We start from the raw sequence: 17,877 nt of genomic DNA, 5'->3' as shown, positions 1-17,877 counted from the left end.
CTGACCTGAAGCCACATATATTCTTGTAAGAGTCCTCACAGGAGGAATGATAAGACTTCATCATAAATTCTACTAAGAACAATTCCCTGTGTTTACATATGGCTTTATTTTCTATTAATGGTGTGCAAAAATTTCTGTTTTGCATCAGTAAGCACTTCCTCCATGATTATACTATTTATCATGTTTAGGATTAGGATACTGATTAAACTGCATCCATATACAACTTTGTTCCCAGTGAAAACTAAAGTAAAAACACAGAGAACTATTACAATGTAATATCTGAAACAAGTGAAACATAAATACTAACTCTTTTGTTTATTTTGAGGAAAGTGAACTAGTTTTCTGTAGTTCTTCATACGATGGAGTTGAAGGCTGGGGTTCATATTCATATACTGGAGTTGAAGGCTTTGGTTCATAATCTTGTAGTCCTTCTTCTTGAACAAACTGAGCATAACTAAGAGCATCACTGTGTTTTCCAGTACGAGACTTTTGTTCTAAAAACAACCCAGTGTTATCTCGAGGTGGGAGAGAGATACTTCTGGCAAAAAGGGGCTCCTCTATTTCCAGCAATTGTCGCACATGCCGTGAAATTTCCTGGGGAAAAAATAGAGAAAAAAAATTCTAGAAAACGATTACCATACTCATGCTTCTAAAGCCACACGATTGTCATCCTAGTACCCCACTGTGGAAAAACAAGATGACCGGGAGGTGACTGGCACATGATTCACAGCAATCCAGTAGTGGAGTGTACACTATCATATAAATGTACCACTGTCATGTCTAGTTTTGGTTCTTAATCTTTTAAATACCATAATGCTTAAAATTTGCTTTTGCCACAATAAAAAAACATGGTCACACAAATCCATTTTGTTCCCAGTAAAGACAGCTGGAAATATCTCTGTAACATAAGAATAACATCTTAAAATGTTTAAGTCTCTAAGTTTCTAATTTAAGCAACATTCTTAGTTTCTAGACAAACACAAAAATACTGTACTCTTAACATTTATCAATTAAAACATCGGCAGAGAAGGTCAGTACAAAAACAGAAAACGAATAAAAACTAAAATCAGCAATAGTCAACAACACAGTGGTAACATCCTATCTGTGTGAACAAAAAATATAATTAACTAATAGATCCTCCCATACAGGATCCCTTTAGCACTACGTAGTTAATACTTATATACTATTAATAAGAAGCTGACATACAGCTCTGGCACTATACTATATATAATTTTTGTCTGATAATATCCTTCATCCATGCTGCAAGTATAAAAAGCATGTTTATGTACATGACAAGTGTCCAGGAAATGTAAGCAAAAGTACAGGTAGATGATGCAACATAAAAACAGGAAAATATGGAAAAATGGCACTATTTACCCACCATGTCTTGGTTAGCTCTTTCATAAAAGACAAGACTGCTGCAACCCCATCTGTAAGTGAAAAATGACTGAATGACTGAATAAATGCCTGAATGAATAGATGTCATAAATTTGGGAGAACAAAAGCTACTTCAGAAGCACTAAATGTCAAATAAAGCTATAATAATATGAGGAGGAAAACCTTCCTATGCTGTAACTCATGATCTTATTGTTTTTGTCAGTTTTGCAACAGGCACAAAAGATAACCACAGCATTTTTACTCTAAGGAAGATAAAATTAAATATGTGTTCTCACCTTCATATGTTCAAAGTCAGTAATCCCAATCTGTGGCAGATTTGAACAGTTTACATATATGAGTTTCCGTCCTGAGATAAAATTTGCAGTAAAACACTCCTACTTATAACAAAACAAGAAATATGATATAGCTTAAAATATTTTGTTCTTCCAACTAACTAGTAGCACGTACATAAAAAAGTGGCTCATGAATATCTGAGAAGACTAAATTTGGAGACCTCCTTTATGTTTTTTAAGTGCCACTGAACTCATATTTATATTGCAATAGGTTGACACACCAAACAACCTAAACTATGTATGTATGGAATTTAATTCTAGTTTACTAATAGTTATACTTGACTGATGAATTATCAATGACAGGATTTATTTAGCAATGGATGGCACTCTTCAGTGACTGAGCAGCTCCAAATTCCCTGGCTTGGCTCCCTTCCATTTCTTTTTTCTTTTGCAAGATGACGCTGTAGACTATCATAACACTCAAGTCAATTCTGCAAACATCAGGGTTTCACTCTTTATATATCATAGACTAGAATCCCATAACTAAAATCCTTTGTGAATGATTATTTCCCATCAAGGTAGTCTTTCTTGGAGTATGACCATGATGCAGCCAGTTATGTGAAACTAAATTCATACATTTTTCTAAATTCATACATCATGACATTCTGTAGAGTTTGTTCAATGAGACAAAGTTGGCTGGGTTCACACAACAAAACCAAATAAACCACGTTATAACTAGTGCATGAGCCAAGTGACTGAACAAAGCTACATTTCATTCTCCTTTGCCTTTCTCCATCTCATTCCATTAAAAAAAAGAATGACATTTACTACTACTTATGAAAAAATGCTCAAGATTACCACCTCAGATAGATGTACAAAATCTGCAAGAATCCAGATAGCCACTAGATGGCAGCCAGGAGACACAGAAAATTCTAGCTTTTGTTGCCATCTAGCAGTCATCTGGATTTTGTCACTCAGCTATAACTGCCCTATCATGGGAGGCGGAAGGGGGATATGTTGTGACATGACACAAACTCCACCCTTACATACTCGTGTATGACATCACACCACCAGTGCAAAAGGGGAAGCTTGCATTGTAACTTTCTGATGCACATTTTAATATTCTGGAGTCACTGTGGTTAGGAACAAATGCCTCTGCATAATTGGAATGGAAACTGCCTGTGGTTGCTTTGTGTGACTAAACAATATTTAGACTTCATTATTACTATATTCTGGAACTGAGTATTGTAGGTTATTTTTTGAAAATAAGCAAATCCTTGTTTCAGATAATGCTGCTTTTCATATGGATTCACACTTCATGCTGAGCCATATTATGTAACTGTAATAAATAAACCACAACTGGCAAGATTCACACATCATATCAACCCACAAACTATGTGTTAAACTATGTACATAATCTGGATTCACAGAACACGCTAAAATAGATCAAACACTTGATGCTTAAAGTGATGTTTGAATCCAAGCATTGCAAACCATGGTTTATGGCATAGTGTATGTCATAAATAAGCCAGTTTGGGCATACTCAGCAAACTATAGCCTAGTGTGATGTGTGAACTCATCCAGAATATTCTCCGCCTCTGTTTGCAAGGACACACGATCCTCTGGCCTCATACCTTGTACTGAGGAAACCCCAAGGCGTCGATCCATTCAGCCACCTCTTCGGGGGTCCAGGATAAATACAAAGGACCAACGATGGTAGGAGTTTTGACATCTGGCACTTCGGATTCGGTTTCGAGTATTGTTTCGGATTCAGCCGACGCTCCGCTGTCTGCTTTGATTGACGGCTGAGACTCAAGGGGACGGGGACAGGAACGACGGCGGCGGCGGCGGCGGCGGCGGCGAAGCTGCCACTCAGCCTCCTCTTCCTCTTCTTCCTCTTCTTCTTCCTCCTCCTCCTCAAACTCCTCCTCCTCCTCAAACTCCTCTTCTTCCTCTTCTTCCTCGATGTCTTCGTCGTCCGCGACATCCGTCCGCAAGTTCGCAGTACCGTCCATTCTTCCGACGGAAGGGGGGGAAGTGGAGGAGGAGGGGAACTATCCCGGTGCTATGACAACGCGTCCTTCCTGGAGAGGTCTCCATGGAGACCAGTACTTCCGGGAAGTGTCGCCGTTTTCCCTTTCCTTGCTCCGCTCTCTGTCATCGGGAAACGCTCTGTCGCAGCCTGACGAAGACCGTTCTCGTTTGCGGCCGGATTTAGGCGGGAACTCCATAGGGTGGAGGCTTGAGAAGCAGCCGATGTCGGAGGAAGCAAAGCCGTTCGGCTTTTCCCGGCTGCTTCCGGATCGGTTCGCCTCTCCCCGGTTGACTTCGGAGGCTTCGTTGTCTTGCCTTCCGATGTCGGACGAGCCGGCACCTCCCGACGGCACCCTGTTCAAATCCTCCGCGCCCGCGGGCTGGGAAAGCGGAGGCAGCGGTGACCATTGCTGCGCCACCGGGGCCGAAGACCGCGAGGAAAGTGCTGCGGCATCGCCGCTCCCGCCTCCTTCAGGTACTTTCGGGGCTGCTATTAGAAAGAGCTGGAGAAGGAAATCATTGTGTCTGCCAGGCCTTACCTCCCTATTGGGCCGAAGGATCTCGCAGGGCGCAGGGTGGAATTGGCAAATGCGAATTAGTTGAGGAGGGGGTTGATTTGCCACTTTGTCTTCTCATTTCGTCTTGTAGTTGGAGCCCTGCGGGCAGAAATTCAACAGGTGATTCCTTCCCGACAGCAGGGCCGTAGTGAGGTGCTCCAACCCGTACTCGGTTCTTTGGCGGACTGATTGATTGTTCGAAGGAAAGTAAATATGAGGTGGCCTTAGGGACTGAGGTGCCGGTGGGGGTCACTCTGTGGAAATGCGGTGACCAAACCGCACAGCACCGAGGAGTAAAACTGTGTGCATGGGCTGGTCTGAGGGGATATTTGTGCAGAGGTGGTGCTGCCTATGTTTGGAACAAGAATGGGTGGACAAGGACTTTCTAAGGTGTTAACAAGTCGTCCCTAATCCATTACTCTCCTGGTCCATTGGTGTACAATTTTATCATCCTCATCTGCAGCCTAATATGTGTGGAGGGTGCCAGATGCTGTAGGAGGGCTACTTTAATGCTTGCTGGTAGCCATTCTGACACTCAAGTTGTAATCTTAAACCCCTTTATAAAGGAGTAAGCTCTGTTGACAGCAGCGAGTTCCTAGTAATGGGCAAGGTTTGACTCTTAGGGTACTGTATCCCAATAGCCACTGTATTTTTTTTTTAATTTAGCAAGTGCAGAAAATTGTCCTTCCCCTGTACTTTTCTCTTGCACCCAATTTGAATGTGCCCCTTGTTTAAGCTCCCCTTCTCCTGGCAAGATATTTCATATTTCATAGCAGTATATCTTACTAGGCTACATATCTGTAAATACCCTTTTTACCAGAATATGCCTTTCCTTGTGGTGGATCAGGTGTTTCCCTGGAAGCATTGTTACCTGGACAGTGGTTTACCTCAAGGCCTGCATAATTGTCATCTTGTTCTGTGTTAATCTCTATGGAGAAGCCGCATGCATGCGTGGGAGTTGATCATTAGAGATGCTTCTTGTACTTGTTTGATGAGGTAGAAGAGCACAGTAAAAGAATCCTTAGACATGTTGTGTACAAAGGGCTGTCTATATTTTAATGGAGGGATTGGTGCCTCTTCTGTAGCCTCAGAATTCCCCCCCACCCTTTAAAAATTCTTGCATTCCGGTAGCCAGATTTTGAACCAAAGATCAATTTCCATTGTAATGACAAGGTCAGCATTTGAAAATAGGGTGTTGCAGTCAGCAAAGAGCAAAATTATACTCCATTACTGAACAGGTTTGGGGGGGAGAATATCATCATCTATAAGATACATATTCATAACATGTATTAATGTTGCATTTATGACCCAAATAATAATGTGACTGACATTTTTCTTTCAGTAATGTTCTTAGGCTGTAACATTGTTTGATAGTTTTGTTTGTGAGGGACTACTCCCTTGAGACATTGCATTGTTTGTTTTCTCCCAACATACCAGCTGTTTTATAATTAGGCTAATGTAGCTTGGTGCAATTGTTGCATCATGTAATAGTAGTAAAACTATTAAAGTTATTTGTTTCTTGTTTTATATGCCCAGAAGCTATTGCTTTTTTGTCCTGTGTAATCACAATATGTAGAATTAAGTAAATTAAGTACTGTTTTCACTAACCTGAAGATCCTAGGAACATGAAATTAATGAATAGCCTGAAGTCTTATATGTGATTTTCTAGAGCAGTGGTCTCCAAACCTTTTTGACTGTGCATCCCAATCAGTTAAAAAAGTTTGAACATAGACTTCAATTATATGCATGTTTAATATAGGCATTACTGAATGAATATATTATATACATTATATATAGTATATATAAAATGTATATATAAAATATTATATATATAAATTAAGTCTTTATATAACTTAATTTCTTATTTTTCTAGATAATAAGTAGACTTTGTAATACATTCTTCCTACACTCCAATGGATCAGCTCGTGCACTCCCTGTTGTGTGTGTGCACCTCATTTTGGAGACCAGTGTTCTAGAGGACATCTCTCCATAATACATAATTTTGTTTGACAGCTGTTGTAGCATTGTAGATCCCAAATGAATGTTTTAATACCAAAAGCAGACCAAACTGTTTTTGTATCTGACACTGAAAGTCTAATAAGTGTCTCTCCTTGGTAATAATACATAGCGGTATTATTATTATTTAATAATAATAAATAGCACTTTCTGTCTTTCATAGCACTAAAATCATCTTCAAGAGATTACCACTTTAGTACCATAGAACTAATTAGGCAGATACAGAAAGTCATAGTATCAGCTTTTCATTTAAGGATATGAAAAGGATGTCCAATGTGAGGATAATTTCTAACAATTTAAATTATTTTAATGCAGATTATAACATCGTAATAATGAAATGTTTTGAACCCCATTTGAGGTGCTGTATAAATGATGGTGTTTTTATAAGAATAACCAATGTTTACGTTGCTTGTTTAGCTCCTTCAAACCTCATACAAAGGATGTTGCCAACTGAAACTATTAGAAGGGGATAGTGCTAAATGCTATTCTGAAATGAAACCATTAGAAGGGATAGAGTATTGAATGTTATTCTGGTGTATGTTAATAAATCTGAAAACACCTTCTTCAACTTGGTGTTTTCCAAAAGTGTGGAATTTGGAAGTACATCTCCCAGAATCCAGGAGGAGACATGTTGACTAGGAATTGTTGAAGTTGTAGTCCTTACAGATTTGGAGGACACCTGATTGGGGAAGGCTGATCTAGAGTGTTTTTGCATGATATACTTTCCCATGATTGCTGAACCATAGTTTGTACAAAGCCCAATTTTGGGGATTTGGAAGACATATTGAACCACAAAGTAATTGGGAGTTGGTTAAAGTGTGTGGATTGGCATGGATAGGGTTTGCTCTACAAGATGGCTGCCAGAGCGGCAATCACAAACACACTCTAGCTCCCTTAGAAACTCATTAATCCCCAGTTTATCTCTGCCTTTTTTCTGGGCAGATAAATCCTATTTATTCCACCTCTTTGACAGAGGGAAACAGAATTATCTATACAGTAGTTGTTTGGACCAGTACACTAGAATAGAGTATATATTTCTGGTGAAAACTATTCCATTAATTTTTTTTCATAAAATGAATCAGCAAGATAATGAATAGGCATAATAAGTTTATAAGTAAGTTATTTTTCAACTTCAAACAATTATTTAATATTTTGCCTTCCTCTGAAGCTCTTTGGATAAAATGAGAAAATATGGTTCTTTTAGAGGTGCCTGGTTTAATTATGGCTGAATTATGGATGATAATCTGAACCAAATTATTGGCACCAACATGTGTTTGTGGTGTGTTGTGTGGTGTGTGTGTGACTGTGTTTCATTTAGAAAAATATCATTCCAATACTTAATTGTAGAGCTCACTTATAGACTTCCAATTCTGTCATCTTAAATAAGCAAATATATATTTTTAAGATTATCTATCATTTATCATTTATTTTTAAACCTATGAAAATGTACCTTTCCAGCCCAACTCATAATATTCTGCTTGTAAGATAAACTGACTTGGTTCTTCTAGGGCCTGAATCCTATGTCACAAATACAAACATATTGTTGACTAATCCCACTAAGAGTAATACAGCCAATCCATCCTTTTTGGTGTCTATTGTAGGTTAATCTTTGTGAGCCTAGTTATAAACATAATTGTTTAGCATTGTTTAGGACTAAATTCCTGGGGTCAGGTCCTGTATACTATCTTGAACTAGAAGCCTCTTCTATTCATGCATGCTGTTACCTAGTAAATTTATTGGCTTTTCTCATTTTTCTTCCAGAAATAGGATGCTCTGAATCCTGCAGAGACCAAAAGCAGTATATAGCATGACGCAGCCTGCTGATAAAACATTTTGTGCCTAGACGGTAGTCCTTGACTTAACAATAGGGACCAGAAAATTAATTGTTAAGCAGTGCGGCTGTTAAGTGAGGCATCAGGTCACCAGATCCAATTTTATAACATTTTTTGTGCCAGTTGCTAAGTGAATTACATGGTTCCCCATTGATTTTGCTTGTCAGAAGCCATCTGGGAAGGTTGCAAATGGCGATCACATGACCCTGGGACGCTGCAACCATCGTAAATACATACTGGTTGTCAAGGGCCCGAATTTTGATCAGATGACTGCGGGGGAATGCTGTGACGGTTGTAAGTGTGAGGACCAGTTGCAAGCCACTTTTTCCAGCCCTGTTATAACTTTGAATGGTCACTAAAGGAATGGTCCTAAGTCGAGGACTACCTGTAACTGAATTGCAATGAGAAATACTAAAAGATGAAATATTATAGCTATTTTTGCTCTCTTCTAGAAAATGAAGATTCAGCTCAAAAATCAGATTCTACACCCCAAGGAACTATTGTTTCAGAAAAGGATGCATTACCATGCAGGTAAGAAATATATAAAGATCTAAATAAAATGTTGAAGAAATGAGATTCTGATTTGCATATCTTTTCATAATGAAGACATCTATCAATCAATTTATTCCCTTCACATTAAAGAAGAAAAATGAATTTTTGGCTCCATGATTTATTCTAGGGTTTTGTTGGATAGTTGCTTATCCTGAAAATGGATGACAATAATTTGTCCAGCTATGAACACATACAACATACAGCGTACAAAGTTATGACTTCGTTTTTGGCATAATTAAGTCTTAAATGCCTATTGTATCGAATATCACTGAGTAGCAAATTTATTCCTTAATGAGGGGTTCAGCAGTTTTCAGCACTGATCAAATGATGCTTGTAATGAAAAGGTCATGTAATGTACCATACAACAGGAAAAAAAAAGGTATTAAATGGGTCAAACTTGCACTCTTATCTGGAAAAAATCTGGAAACAGGATTATTTCTGGAAGACAGAAATTCTTATTGTTTCCGCTTCCTTCTCCATCCAAGAATCCTGTGCAACAGTCTAGTTTATTCCAAAATAAACTTTTCCTTTAATCTCAAAGTTAGCATGAACTCCATGCTACAGCCCACAATATGTTTTCTCATTAGTATAGATATGAATATTAAATAACTGTGAGTCTCTTGATATAAATCTTTTGGGTTGATCTTTGATTTTGATTTCATTCTTGGTTGCTAAAGAGCTGCTAGATAGAATCCAAAACATTGTTCCTCACTCTTAAAGCAACTTATCTTCTTCTACTGGCTATGGTAAGTAGTAATACCTTTGGAACACCCCCATTAGAGAGGATCTTCAAGTGTATTCCCAGTTAACTATTATTGAGAATCAAGGCATATGGATAAATGATAGCGGTGTTTTTACCTTTTAATTTTTTGTCTGTGTGTTTTATCTATGGTTCAAAACTTAATGTATGCTTGATATTAGTGTGAGATGTAAGGGGCAATTTCATACATAAAAATGAAAACAATCACAACAAAAAAGTTTTTGAACATTTTATGTTAGCTGTATTTATTGTTAGATTTATATTCCATCTTTCCTCCAGGAGTTCAAGGCAGCCATCATAGCATTCCTGCCTCCAATTTCATCCCCACAACATCCACCCTGTGAGGTAGGTGAGCTGAGAGAGTGACTGCCCAAATTCATCCAAAGAGCTTCCATGACAGAGGGTAGACTTGGTCATAGGTCTCCTCTGTCCTAGTCTAGCATCTTAACCACTACTCATTAACTTACTGAACATGATTAATTTCAATAAAATCTAATATTCTCACTAAAACAACAAATAGTATTAGCATTATTGTCTTCCTAGGACTAGGAACAGCTTTATGGTATTTTTGTAAAATCAATATTGTGCAAAACAGTGTGATAGATCCTAAAATAGTTCCTTAAAAATAGGGATGTGATTCTGCAGAAGATCGTGGAATACAGAGAGGGATGATAATGATGAACCTTTAATAGGTTCCTGATTTCAAACTAATGCAATACAAACATAAGATGGTATAGAGCTAAGGGAGCAATAGGTTACCACTGAAAATATTTGTATGGCGATTCCTAGGGAATACTATAGATGTAGGGCCTGGGCAATAGCCTACTTAGTTTTATTTTATGGTAGTTGCTATTGATTATTGGTAAATTTAAGTTAGTTAGTTTTAAGTTGTGTTTTCTTTGCAGTAGAGAAATAATCATAATAAATTTATATGCCACCTGACTCCCAGTGACTCTGGGTAGTTTACAGTTGTTAAAAATTTAAAAACAAAGAACAATACAAAAAACACTGAAACAGCACAGTCAAAAGAACGATGGCAAAGAAAACAAACCTGGAGGGGAACAAAAAAGGAGAAAAGGGCATCAGTCATCTTCTCCAATTAACAATTAAATAGGTTTGTAACCATGTGACCTTAGACTAAAGTCTTCATTCTAATATTTTCATGATATTGTTTTCAATTGCTTTTATCTGTCCATTTTTCTAAACTTCGTCAAGTGTAGTGAACACTGCACTTCTATACCATTCAGAAAAAAATACACAGTTTAATAAAATAAATTCACTTTGTAGTCAGTTCTATGCTTGGAGGTACAGTATTTCAGATGAAAACATACAATACAATAGGCCAATTTGACTAATACAAAGTAACTTATACAGATTCAATTGGGTTTAACTCTCATTGTTTATTTTTCTACCTTAAGATGCTACTGGAATTGATTCCTTCTTCCAGTTAATGAAATTTGAGACTGTATGTGGTATACACTTCATTAGATAGTGTCAACGAAGGCAGAAATCAATCACTTGTTACTACACTAGTTTGGAAAAGTTACAGCAGCAATGACAAATATGTAGTATAAATACTTTCTTCTGGAAGAATCTCTGTATCTTTCTGTTTCTGAGTGCATTATGTATCAGTATGCATAGAAACCTTCTTACAGCAGTGATGCTTACACTTTTTGGGCTAGTAGAAACATTTTGAATTTTGAGAACATGATATGAATGCACTTACACAAATGGTAGCCCTGGTGGTTGTGAACTGCCCATTTACAAAATGGATGCATTGGAGAATGGCCAATTACACGAGCATTAATTTACCAAGAAATAATTTGGTGAAAAATCTCCAACTATTCCTTAGCCCACTCTCCAGGATGTCACCTTCTACACCTGGCTTAGGGTGATCATTTTTTTCCTAGAAAGGTGAATTTGCTTCCTGGCAAAGTATTATGCTGTAATCCCCAGGGTCTGCCCTACATGGGTATATATCCACACTAGGGAATTCATGTGAAGAGAGCTGCCACTTATTCCTGTGCCTTTAGCCCTTTGTTCATCTCTTATGTACTGTATATAAAACACCTGCTCCCATAAACAACAATACATTTTAACTCCTCCCCTTTACAGTAACAGTCAGATACATCAAATGTTTTGCATGCACAGGTTCAATCTCCAGCATTTCCATTTGAAAACAACTTTCACAGTAGACATGGGAAAATCCATGCCTGCTGCTTTAGAGAGCTCCTTCTTGTTAAATCAGAATAGATAATACTTAATTAGAAAGAGAATGTTACGGCAATGTATAAGGCAGCTTTAAATGTTTGCATTAAGCCCAAGTGCAATGGTCAGCTTGTGGAGTACTTGGTGGGGATAAGAAGTTATTGCTATAGCTTCTTGAATTGTTCTCTGTAAAATATATTTTCATACACCATATATTTTCTTTCTTTACAATGTTTTAAAACTGATTTTTATAGATAAGATATTTGAGCCAAGCAGTCAAATTGTTGTATCTTTTTTGTATGGATACATTATCTGTGATAGCTAATGGTTTCTCAGTGCTGGATATAGTTCAAACCCAGTGTTTACAAGAAGGTTCAGCAATACCTCATCCTGGAGAAAATTTACCTATGTGGTCACGAAGATTCAACACTAACTTGATGGCACATAACATTCTTTCAGCTACCTAAAGGAATACAACACAGTATTTCTCACTTGAATTTTGGCTTAGCTGAGACTTTCACCTGGATATAACAGAAAAATATAAGCCAGAGGAATCCTTTTTGATCCCAAGTCCCTTACAAGTCCGTATTTATTTTCTTCCAATTGATTGGCATTTTACCTACCTATTACACCAGGTTCTTAAAACATCCTGCATTCTTGTGCTATCTTTCTCTGAGAGGCTGCAGAATGGATCATCTGTAAATTCAGAAGCTACAAAAGATCCTGCAAGTGCTGATGGTAGTCCAGAGGAGCAAGATGTAGCAGGAAAGGAGGAGATCCTAACTGATCAACTCCAGCAACAAAAGGAGGTAGGTGATTTTACTCCTGGGCTATATCTCCTTGCCAAACCATTGTTACAATCCTTTGTTTCTAAACATGTTTATTCATGTTTTTCATTATAGTGACAGTATGCTTTGAAATGTTTGTTCTGAGATACTAGGAAACTCATACGTAGTACAGATAGTAAGATCGTTGAACTATACTTTTTTCTGGGATCCAATATTTTTAACTGATTACCTTTCTGTGTTGCATAAAATTTAAGAAATGTGGACTAGAAAAGAAACTTGAAAAGATATTTCAGCATAATGAGGGTTAGGATGACATAGTTGCAAATAGGTATTTAAAGAATTCAGATAAAGATATGTGCAGAAAAAAAGTTTTTGTTAAATATTGAGGCACCTTGACATTACTGTGTTTTCTGCCATAGGATCCTTGCAAAACTTTTATTAGAGGTAGTATGGCCAACAAGTTTCTATTGCCCCATAATCAGTGGAAAAAGGAGTGGAAATGAGATCTAACAGAGTTATGAAGAAAGAGGCACAATTTTTGTATCTTCACTGAGTGACCTGGAGCTTTTAAAGTTACATATATAATCTCTTGGTAACCTAATTCTTACTCCTGGAATTTTCCTTGTTTGTCAGTATGAGATCTGGACATTATGCCTTGAAAAGTTTAAATGTAATTTCTAAAGAAATAAGGGGATAAAAGCTGAATGTTGTTCTGGTGTAATACTAAGAAGGCATCTGTCCTCTATAGGAAGCTGTACTGCAAGTGACAAAGTACTCTGCGCCACAAGGACCAGGTGATATAATCATGATACAGTCTGAATATACAGGTGCAGTAGATATCCTCTCCGCAGAGCTAGAAACTACAGATCTCCTAAGCGAACAAAAGAAAGGTAAGGACGGTGCTTTCATTGCTACATCTTCATATGGATTAGTAGGTATAGTTCTGTTGAAGAAACGTTTGCAAGATTTGAGCTGTTTTGTGATAAAGAATATGGTACACCTTATAGTCAATAGTGAAATGTTCATATATAGGACAGCGGCAACAGATTTTGATTCCTCTTGCTGTTTAATTTAGTTGTTAGTTGTGGTGTATGAACCAGAATATATAATTTCTACCCTCTGTTGGGGATTTTCTGATCCTTTTTTATTTAGCTTTTATATTATCTCAAATTTTGCTGTCATGCTGTGCTTATTTGGTGAGGGTGAGTGAAGCCCCCCCATTGGACTATGTGGGTTTATTTTGTTCCCGCCTAGCTTTTTGTCACTCTTCCCATCTTTACTCTTTTTTGTCTATTGTTGTATTTTTTTTAAAAGTTTTTTATCTGTAACTGACCAGAGTTGTTGGGAGTTGGGCAGCATATAAATTTAATAAATAATAATAATTATTATAAAAGTATTATGAGAGAATAAGAAATCCACAGAAATTTGAGATGAGGCAAGACAACAATAGAGTTGAGATGCTGTTGCATACTTAATGTTTAATGCTGGGGATGAAATTCTCATAGTGAGATTTCTCTGTGGATTTTTTAAAAATCACAATAGATATTTAAAACAAAAATTTTAAGTATGGCAAATTAACATTCCACATTGTGGTGATCATTTATTACACCTTCACCATCCAATTTGCTCCTAGAAACTTTCCTGTGCTAATATGTCTAATTAAGCAGTTAGACAGTATATGACAATATGGGTGAGTCAACTTAAAGAATAGATTCAGTCAGCCAAAAAGACCCTTAGAAGAAAAAAGGAATGCTTAATTTTGAGAGCCCTGTCAGCATTAAGGGGACTAGAGAAATCTGATTCCTTCTTTTAAAAAGGGAAACCTTGTAATTAGGATGTCCAGTCTTGTTAAAAATTCTATCAGCATCTATGTTATAAAGAACTAAGAAAGTCATCCTTCTTTCTTTCAGTTCGGCCACCTCCTCTGATTCCCCCCACTACTTGGACAAATTCTAAGATAAGGGAGTTTAAAACAAAGATGGCAAAAGAGAAGAATGCCCGAATGCTAGTGAAGCGGGGTGAGGTGTTAACAGTCCGGGTGCCCACCCACCCTGATGGGAAGCGGGTCTGCTGGGAATTTGCTACAGAAGATTATGACATTGGGTTTGGAGTCTATTTTGATTGGACTCCTATTACTAGTACTGCCATTACTGTTCAGGTCAGTGAATCAAGCGATGAAGAAGATGAAGAAGAAGAATTTGAAGGTATGCCATGTCTTATATATAGTGTCTGAGTTGGTTCACACAGTTAAAACCATTATGTCCCAAATCGTCTCTCAGGCAAACACAACTTCTTTGAGTGATAGAACTCTGCCATTAGTTCAAACTATTTCGTAGACCATCAGCAGGGAAATTTAATAAAACCTGATAATAAAACATGTTTTTATTTATTTTACTGGACTTATTTGTTGCTCCAGACACTGCCGACTCTGAGCAGCTTGCATAGTCAACCTCTGCAAATAAGGTTAAAATGTACATAGCACCAGGGTTGGGGCCATTCAGACCTTAGGGAGGGTGCTGTTCTAAAGAAGCAGGGCAGTGACTGAAAAGGCCTATGCCGAGGTTTTTGGCAGCATGTATGTATGTTTGTCATTGTTGCCCAGTTTTTCCATCTTTTTGCTCCTTTTCCTTTGTTATATGGTTTTGTTGTTATTTTTTTCTGTGTTTTTAGTTTGTGAGTCACTGGGAATTGGGTGCTGTCCAAATTTAATTAATAATAATACCTCCAAGGACCCTGCTGATGACATTCCTCAGTGATAGGATCTGTAAGCACCTTCACATTCCTCTGAAATTAACGAGCTTTACATTTTTTCCTATAAAACTAGCAAGAGTTTGCATTTAACTCAGGAAAGAATTCCATAAATGTAGGGTCACTGCAGAAATCATCTCACTCTGTTCTTGCTTCTATTTGCAGTATAATATAGAAAACCCTTCACCTGCTAGAAGTTGGAATGTGAAAATTGAATAAATCAATGTCTGAACAGGGAGAGTAGGCTGTTCCTTATTGCCTTCTCTCTTATACTGATAAGCATTACTATTCTTTATTATTACGGAATAAAATGAGCTTGGAAGGTTTATATGATGAAATAAATAAAGATGGGGGGGATCATTCCCTTTCACTACTTTTTCATTTTTCTAATCAACCATGCAGATGGGCAAAATGATACATAATGAAAATAATATTTAGAGAGTCAATAAATATTTCACATGCTTTAATTCTGGATAGTTTAGAAATGAAGTTGTGCTTCAGTTTTTTTAAAAATGACAGGACTGGAACACTCTCAATTTCCTGAGAAATATGAAAAGTCTAATCACCAGATGCTTTGAAACCTATGATGATAACGTTCTCTTTGTGTAAGCTTCTTTAGTTAGATCCATAATCCTGAATCTATATCGCTTCCTTCTATTGGCTTCTATAGCTGATGTATATATTGTCCATTCTCCTTCCCAGGACCAATTCCTGTTGGAGATGTGGAAAAAGGCTCCAAAAGTTATTTGCGAAACCGTTATGGGGAGATCATGCCAGTCTACCGAAGGGACAGCCACCACGAAGTGCAAATAGGCAGCCATGATTATCCAGGCGAGGGCATCTACTTGCTCAAATTTGACAATTCTTACTCTCTTCTACGCAACAAGATTCTCTTTTTCCATGTTTATTATACCAGCTAAAGAAGTAAATAGTTTTGTTGCCAGGACTAATATATACACCTTGTGATGGCCAAATTTTGTACTCTCTGCTTATATACAAATACACCCTTCCTACTGTGCCCCACTGTCCAAAGTGGAGCAAATGATCATTAGCAGGTCCACTTTGTTTTATGCAGACACAAAGCTGGGATTTTAATTACAGCAAGCAAGTAATTGGACATGAGATTTAAATGTCTGTTTTTCTTTTGATTGCACTTACATGAACTGAAGTTAAAATATGCCTTTTCTTTGGAGGTAAATATATTATCTCCTTCTATCCTACTGGCTGCAAATACTCATTGGAATCATCTGCCAAAGCAGCCTAGAGAGCTCTGTCCAGAACTGCATTGTTACTGTGATATGGTGCACTGCCATTTGCTTTGTAGTGGAGATCTTATGGAATGGTATGTATGTTGGCTGTCTGGCAGCTGTCTCCTCTCATCTGGCTCCCATAAATGGTCATCTGCTCAGTTGTTTGTATATATTTTACAGCTTGGCTGGATGGAATCCAAACTGCATCATTCTATTTCAATAAGAGAACAACATAACTATAAAAGAAAAAAGCATACCCCCCAAAATTCTGCTTTTGATGAATTATTCAGGAAGCAGACATCAACAAAGGCTTCCCCAATCCCTTCATTCATAGTTTTTGGGGCATAATATGCTGTTCTGTTGGTGACTTTTTTGCATGAATTCAGTAAAGTATAGTAAAAATTGCTGAAATTCCAAATGTTTTTTCAAATAGGTATTCATAGAGTGTAATTTAAAGCTAAACCAAACCAGGAAATGTTTATTTCAGTGGGCAGAAAATATCGGTTTCACTTAGCTAGATACTAAAATTGAAGCAATTTGTGCACATTTACCATGCTGCTTCTGGACACCCAAAAGCAAACATTTCCAGAAGAAAGAAGACTTTACACAAGCACCCAATAGTTACCATACCAATTGTTAGACAGACACAAGATAGTACCAGTGACAGAAAGCCATCCTGAGCCAGCAGTGGTCAGATGCAAATTAGTCCTTTTGCTCTATTTCAAGTATTGACTTCCTGGCTTTGGCAATGGTTTTGTAATTTATATGGAAGAGCACAGTATGGTGCCCACAAAAGGCCCAATAAAATTTCCAACCTTATATGACCTCTGTCATATAAAATATTGAGTCTTTAAACAGCAAGTATTTCTTTGTACAGCTTTGTAGCTTACTCAAACTTCAGAAGCACTGCCAATATTTAATACAGCATAAGCAGCAGAGCTACCTATTGCAGTTACCTACCCGATGGCAATTGTATTACTATCCTTCACAGCTCAGGTTTTATAGAATGTATATGTACAGCTCCTGTTGTCTTTGTACCAGAAGACTTAGAAATGTATTTAAGATTTCAGAGGCAGATTTGAGTAGGCCTTTTTAAAGCCATTACTTCTTGTGATGTTTATTTAGTATGCTTGACTCATTGCATGATTACACCAAATATTTATTGTATGCAGTAGATCTGGGGGAATGTTCATAAGAGGTGCCCTTGTTGAAGTTTGGTGACTTTCTGTTTCTGCCATATTTTTAATGAGAAACATACATAGAGGAAATAAAATTGGCTTTTTTCAGGCTTTAAAAAAAATCAGAAAATAAAAACTCAGTCTTTCCAAATTTGAAATGGATAAACTGGATACATGTACTGCTAACTTTAGTAGTAGTCAAGCATGGCTACTCCTTCCCATTTTGTATGTATTTAAGATGAGATTGGAGAAACAATTACAGCATAAAAAGTATAGTAACTGCA

The 17,877-nt window shown here is 37.3% G+C and overlaps 2 protein-coding genes across 2 annotated transcripts; one reads left to right on the top strand and one right to left on the bottom strand.

Annotated features, from left to right (window-relative positions):
* Positions 1 to 88: 88 nt before the first annotated feature.
* SAMD15 (sterile alpha motif domain containing 15) lies at positions 89 to 3,685 on the bottom strand. Its single transcript, XM_063290165.1, has 3 exons — positions 3,305 to 3,685; positions 1,674 to 1,772; positions 89 to 594 (listed from the first exon to the last, which is right to left on the bottom strand). The coding sequence occupies exons 1-3, from the start codon at positions 3,683 to 3,685 to the stop codon at positions 316 to 318; spliced, it is 759 nt and encodes a 252-aa protein (XP_063146235.1). The 3' UTR covers positions 89 to 315.
* TMED8 (transmembrane p24 trafficking protein family member 8) lies at positions 3,627 to 17,006 on the top strand. Its single transcript, XM_063290164.1, has 6 exons — positions 3,627 to 4,179; positions 8,562 to 8,640; positions 12,309 to 12,438; positions 13,166 to 13,307; positions 14,328 to 14,621; positions 15,868 to 17,006. Exons 1-6 carry the CDS (start codon positions 3,636 to 3,638, stop codon positions 16,083 to 16,085), a joined length of 1,407 nt encoding a protein of 468 aa, XP_063146234.1. The 5' UTR covers positions 3,627 to 3,635; the 3' UTR covers positions 16,086 to 17,006.
* The last annotated feature ends 871 nt before the right edge of the window (positions 17,007 to 17,877 follow it).

The sequence above is a fragment of the Candoia aspera genome, chromosome 1, assembly GCF_035149785.1.
Source record: "Candoia aspera isolate rCanAsp1 chromosome 1, rCanAsp1.hap2, whole genome shotgun sequence".
Classification (NCBI taxonomy): Eukaryota; Metazoa; Chordata; class Lepidosauria; order Squamata; family Boidae; genus Candoia; species Candoia aspera.
This window is presented reverse-complemented; position numbering and strand designations above follow the sequence as displayed.

Coding starts and splice junctions, on each gene's coding strand:
- TMED8 (XM_063290164.1), top strand. CDS start 3,636: ATGTCTTCGTCGTCCGCGACATCCGTCCGCAAGTTCGCAGTACCGTCC. Junction 12,439..13,165: donor AACTCCAGCAACAAAAGGAG/GTAGGTGATTTT, acceptor TGTCCTCTATAG/GAAGCTGTACTGCAAGTGAC. Junction 13,308..14,327: donor CCTAAGCGAACAAAAGAAAG/GTAAGGACGGTG, acceptor TCTTTCTTTCAG/TTCGGCCACCTCCTCTGATT.
- SAMD15 (XM_063290165.1), bottom strand. CDS start 3,685: ATGGACGGTACTGCGAACTTGCGGACGGATGTCGCGGACGACGAAGAC. Junction 1,773..3,304: donor TGGGGTTTCCTCAGTACAAG/GTATGAGGCCAG, acceptor TGTTATAAGTAG/GAGTGTTTTACTGCAAATTT. Junction 595..1,673: donor CTGACTTTGAACATATGAAG/GTGAGAACACAT, acceptor TTTTTTCCCCAG/GAAATTTCACGGCATGTGCG.